We start from the raw sequence: 6,023 nt of genomic DNA, 5'->3' as shown, positions 1-6,023 counted from the left end.
ATAAGTTGCGTGAGACTGAAAGAAAGGAAGAAAGAAGAGAAAGAAAGGAGAGAAAGCTTGCAGGGGATGGGAACGGCAGGAGCTGGAGGGTGGCGAGGAACAAAAGACGAGGTTACTATCGCGTCGTTCTCCTCAATAGGCAAACCCCGCAGCTACACAAGCAGAGCCTCTATATATACTCTGACAACCGAATTGAGTACGCACATTCACCTCAGGAAAAAGGTCTTATTTCCTCAGCCTTCGTTCCTCACACACAAAGCTGGAGCTTAGCCTAAGCTCGAATATAAACTTCTGTGGTTCACACTTAGAAAACCAAAGCTCCCCTCTTATTCCACCTTCTCCCTGTCTTACTTGCACAAAAACACAAAACCCCTCCTTTCATTCCTTCCCTATCACGAGTCGGTGACGTATTTGCATGTGCAGTTGACCAGTTTAGAGACATTAACTGGGAAGTTGTGGCGACTTGTCTCTTGACCTGTAGTAACCTCTGTGTGAACCAAAATGAACTCCCTGCTCCCTTCAGCCTGATAAAATATCAAGGACAGTTTCTCTGGAGACTAGAGGAATATAACAAAGAGAACATATTATTTACTTAAGTTTGTGGCAATGTCAAGTAATTGTTAAATATCAGAAAAAACAGTTTTTGAGAATATGTATATGCTTTACTTTTATTTTCTGGACACTGGGGAACAGATATTAAACTGATACCAGAAACTGTTAGGTAGTAGCCGAGCTGCAGCAGTACATGTATTTTGTGCTGTAAAAACAAGGCAACAGTACTACACTGCCCCCAAGTCTTCAGCATTAAGACTTTTTTGACAAAGAAACACAGTGGATAGGTAAACCTTTTAATATCAGTATAATAAAGGACAGTACTTATGTTCCTTAAAAAACTCCATGAACATACATGATCATATTTTTATGTAAGAAACAGTGTGATAACATCTAAGTAACACCCCAAATTACGTGTTATATGTTATCTGACCTTTCCTCTAGAGAGAATACAAAACCCCGCACACACGCTGCATACCCTTCAGACGGGGAAAGAATAGGACTGGGAACAAGCAGTTAAATTTATCTGTTTAGTCCAGGCAGGACAGCTAAGTGCTAAGTGTATTCCACTCCCACATTGAACATTGTTCATGTTCAATAACACTGAGGTTCAAACTGTACATGGGCATGTACAGTTTGAACTCAGATGTTATGACATGCAGTACATTCAGCAAACTCATGAAGAATACAGAGGGACATTGTTCTGTTGCTGAAGGCTGACATTTAAGACATGGATCTATATAATTACCAGACTAAAATCATTTTCTAAAGAGCTCTTCATTCTTTAAAAGTACAACTTTTCATAATCCATGTACTTTAAACCACCTTCACAGTAGACAGTAGAAGACACATAACCCAGAATGAGATTATTAATGATATGAATATTAGATTGTATAATGTTTAAAGGTCATATTCATCATCTGAAATGTTCTTTGTAAAGAGACACTGTGTAGCCAACTGATGATGATGACTGTTGGACAATTAGTGTGACCGTCAAAGAGTACCAGCTTTCAATGTGTGTTTACATGCTCGTGGGTCTGGGAAATGTCTGTGAATATTTGTATCTCCTAGCTTGTCAACATTTGGACTTGGAACGATATACTGTGCATACAGCTATCTGCCAGCCATCATCATGCCAACATGTCTGTGTGTGTGTGTGTCTCTGCCTCCAGCTCTCCAATATGAAGAGTTGGAAGGATATGCGTAAGGAGATCCTCTATTTGACTGCAAATGCCACAGGCTCTCCAAACCAGATGTACCAGGCTGTGTCACGTATCGTCTGCGGACACCCTGAGGGAGGTGGTCTTAAAATCAAGTCTCTCAACTGGTATGAAGACAATAACTACAAGGCCCTGTTCGGAAACCATGGCAACGACAGCGACAATGAACCTCTTTCCACTTACGACAACTCTTCCAGTGAGTGTCCAAAACTATTGAAAACAACCATTTTTTTTCCTTTTTGCCAATTATTTACCATAGAAGACAGACAAGTTTCAACATTCAGAATTTCACTGTGTGTATTTTCCAGCTCCCTATTGTAACAACATGATGCGAAGCCTGGAGTCCAGTCCCATTTCCAGGATGATCTGGAGAGCTCTGAAGCCTCTGCTCATGGGGAAGATCCTGTACACCCCAGATACTCCAGCAACACAGAGGATCATCCACGAGGTACAACAGGCCCCTCTTATCTGTAAGACCGCCATCAGAATCTTAAATTAAACTCCATTTAATGACACTGAGTGTGCTTGTGTGTGCTGCAGGTTAATAAGACCTTCCAGGAGCTTGGCGTGCTACGGGACCTTGGAGGGATGTGGGTGGAGTTGAAGCCCAAAGTTTGGAACTTCATGGAGAACAGTGAGGAAATGGACTTGGTCAGGGTGAGTCCAGATGCACTGACAACGCTCTCATACACACGTCAATGCTGCGTTCTCAGTGTTTTTCCTGTTTACATGAGGGGTTTAAAGACTGTAATCTCTGCATCTCTGAGACTGAAGTATAATTATGTGTCTGATATGACCACCCAGACTACTTCAATAGGTCTATGCTGTGACTATATTAACAAAATATCCGACTGACCCTGATTGGATGATAAACTGTGGAGAAAGAGGACAGAGGCAAAAAGAAGTCAGTCATTTGTCATACTGGCTGGTGTCCTAAAAATGAGAGCCTAATATACAGAGAGATTAGGTCAACTACAACATTTGATTAATTATAACAAAGCATAGATGAATTGTCAGTGTGGTATTAAAATGAGGGTCTGGCAGCAGTCTGAAAACATAAAGCAAAACAATCATGTAAACCATTTGTTGTCTCTGATCACATCTAACAGAGACAAGCACACAAAGTGACGGCTATCTTGCACACAGGACTGCTTGTTCTCTGTAGATTCATGGGTATAATATGAAACTCTATCAGAATGAGCCATTACCGTTGTGTTCTTAAGAGAAAAGTCTGTATCAGATGGCGTATACTTCTTAACATGGCTCTTCCGCTTGCTTTTTTTTTCACAAGCCACTTTTCCTATGTAAATCACATAAGCACCACTTCCACCTAGTGGTGAGAGATGATTCTGTACAATAACTTGTTGAAGATATATTTGCTGAGACCTGTATATGAAGAGTCATGAACCTCTGAATAACAATTAAATGCACTTTGAAAATCATGAGAGAACATTACATTTAAAGCTCTATTCAGCTGTATTTTGTTCTGTTGAAAATAACAGGGCTTAGATAATATTCTGTTTTGCATCGTATTTGATAAGATAGCGGAAATAGTTTTCTCTGGGAAACTGGCTGATGATAGAGATAATGACTTTGAAAAAAGCCTTGAATTGGGATCTCAGAAAAAACTAATGACAGTGAAATAGGTCACAAGTCACACAAAGGGATACACCAACACACACACACAGGCCGCAGCCGGAATAAAGGTCACAAAATCCAACAAGCCTTAAGGCATACACTGATTATTCAACAGTTTTTTTGTTCACTGTTGTTTGACAACGATTTTACAGCACAAGAGGAAGGTTAATAAGTATTTTAAAGTCTTATTACAGTAAGACTCTGAGGTTCTTGTAAAGTTTTTCTTTATCTGTATCCTCTTTAATATTTTGGGTTTTCTGTATTGTAACATGTACATTGACTCTCTCTAAACAATGTAAACCTTCCTTTTTGCAGACCCTGCTCCAGAATAACGCCAGTGCTGCATTCTTTAATGCCCAGCTCAGTGAGACTGAGTGGCGGGTATCAGATGTGTCAGCCTTCCTGTCCAAGGTCTCAGAGGACCAAAGACCGGCAGGGTCCGCCTATACGTGGAGGGACATTTTCAACGAAACCGACCAGGCCATACAGACCATCTCGCGCTTCATGGAGGTTAGTGTGTCAGTGCAGGATGCACCAACAAACATACAAGGCTAAAAGAAGAAAATGTGAACAAAGTGTGAACAAAGAAATGCGTGATGATGGTGCATTTTTCCAGGAAACATTTTTAGTACATAAAATGACCAACTAATTTTGACTTATAAATACATTACTAGGTCAGTCTGCATATGTAGACGTGTGAAAATATATTACTGTGTAGCAGGAGTGTGCCCATAAACACATCATTGTATGGGTCTTAAGTTGTGTCTGTAAAATAGCTGTTATCTAAAACTTCCAATTAGGTCAAGATGCAAAGAAAAGCTAATGGGAAAATAGGTTAAATGCCACTTTCCCATATAGGTCATCGCATTAAAAAAAACTTCTCTTATCTTCTGTTGTTCTTTAATGCACTTTGAGCTGCATTTAGCTACTGGCACGGCTATTAAAAGTCTTAAAATCCAATGTTCTTTTCCCTGCCTTCCCTCATCAAATTGAATTATGGTTATGCTTAGTCTGTCACTGCTCCCTGTCTCTAAGTTGTGGGTCAGTGTGCCAGAGCCAAGCCTCAGCAATAAGCAACCAGCCTGAAGCTCCTGCCAAATGTTAATCAATGTTCATGCTCTAATGAGTGGGAAATTTCAATTATGATGTCCTTATATACATATAAAATAATAGCAGGGTTCTGTAGGAAATGTCAACTAATAGCCTTGTGATGTACCTCTCATATACACGTATCTGATATATAATGATCAGGTTATCTAAATAAATAATGATGTTTTCCATTCCATAGAGTGATGACTAATGATGAGTTTAATGCAGATTTGAATCCACCTCGTGACATTAAACTCCCCTTAGTCTCGTTATCCCTCTAACCACTGGGGATAATGCAATAAAATGCACAAATACAATACAAATCATTCAGAAAGAGGGAATTTTAAACCATAACTGGAGGTCAATTAGGTAACCACGTCACACAAATATTAAAAACCATGACCTTTCTTTGACTCATTTCTAGCAACTCTGCAAACAACCCTCCGACGTACTGACTGTTTCTTACCCAGGAGATCATATAATGTGTGTAAACTGACATTCCTCACACCAAAAACTATGTCAAGGCCTTAAGTAACCATAAAAAAGCCTGTCCTGCCTGTAGCATTAGGAATGCTGTGTTTTTCATTGTGCTTTCTGAACTCATTGGCTTCTCACACAGTGTGAGGGGATGAGGTACAAGTCAGTTTATGTCAGCTATGGAAGAGGCTAATCTGCAGGAGGTCGCTACAAATCAGCTAAAGAGCTCTGGTGGGGTCCCCAAGGCACATGAGTGTGTGTAACAGGGTATAAAGTTCAATGTTGTTATCAGTTTGAGGACAATATTTGTGAGAGCAGGAATTGATTTGTGCTTAAGAATTGATTAGTTTGTTTGGATCTGTTAACCAATAAAACCATTTTACATTAACATTTGAAGTACTTAAGACAGGCTCTTATTAAGAACAACATAGAAAAAAACACAATGAAGATAGCAGGGGCAGATATGGCTTGGAACTCTCTCTGTCTTTCTTTGACTGAGACACAGACCTTCATACACTAGTAAAATATGCCATAACCCTGCTCTCTTTTCCTCTCAGTGTGTGAACCTGGACAAGCTGGAGCCAGTAGCTAATGAGGAGAGACTGGTCAACAAGTCTATGGGTCTTCTGGACAACCAGAAGTTCTGGGCTGGGATTGTGTTTCCTGACATCGCCCATAACAACAGTACTGACTTGCCCCCTAACGTCAACTATAAAATCCGCATGGACATTGATAATGTGGAGAGGACAAACAAGATTAAAGATGGGTAAGAGGCTGTCTTCAACTGTTCAATCTTTAATTGCAGACTCATTGCAGATTTTGTTCTTATGAACTTACTGATTTTCATCTTTCATCTTTGCAGCTATTGGGACCCCGGTCCCAGGGCAGACCCCTTCGAGGACCTTCGGTACATCTGGGGTGGATTTTCTTACCTACAGGACGTCATTGAGCAGGGAATCATCAGAGCCATCACTGGCACCAAGGAGAAGACAGGCATCTACATTCAGCAGATGCCCTACCCCTGCTATGTTGATGACATGTAAGTGA

At 40.4% G+C, this 6,023-nt stretch overlaps 1 protein-coding gene across 1 annotated transcript in view; it reads left to right on the top strand.

Moving 5' to 3' along the window:
• LOC118326587 (phospholipid-transporting ATPase ABCA1-like) overlaps positions 1–6,023 on the top strand; it is a 39,382-nt gene that overhangs the window by 19,985 nt on the left and 13,374 nt on the right. The window contains exons 9-14 of the mRNA XM_035659611.1: positions 1,725–1,968; positions 2,081–2,220; positions 2,313–2,429; positions 3,726–3,920; positions 5,534–5,742; positions 5,839–6,015. Of these exons, the coding sequence (XP_035515504.1) occupies positions 1,725–1,968; positions 2,081–2,220; positions 2,313–2,429; positions 3,726–3,920; positions 5,534–5,742; positions 5,839–6,015 (1,082 nt within the window). The remainder of the gene's footprint in view (positions 1–1,724; positions 1,969–2,080; positions 2,221–2,312; positions 2,430–3,725; positions 3,921–5,533; positions 5,743–5,838; positions 6,016–6,023) is intronic.

The sequence above is a fragment of the Morone saxatilis genome, unplaced genomic scaffold, assembly GCF_004916995.1.
Source record: "Morone saxatilis isolate NCDOM2014 unplaced genomic scaffold, NCSU_SB_2.0 Contig17, whole genome shotgun sequence".
Classification (NCBI taxonomy): domain Eukaryota; kingdom Metazoa; phylum Chordata; class Actinopteri; family Moronidae; genus Morone; species Morone saxatilis.
Note: the sequence above shows the minus strand (reverse complement) of the source record. Positions and strands in the feature narration are given on the sequence as shown.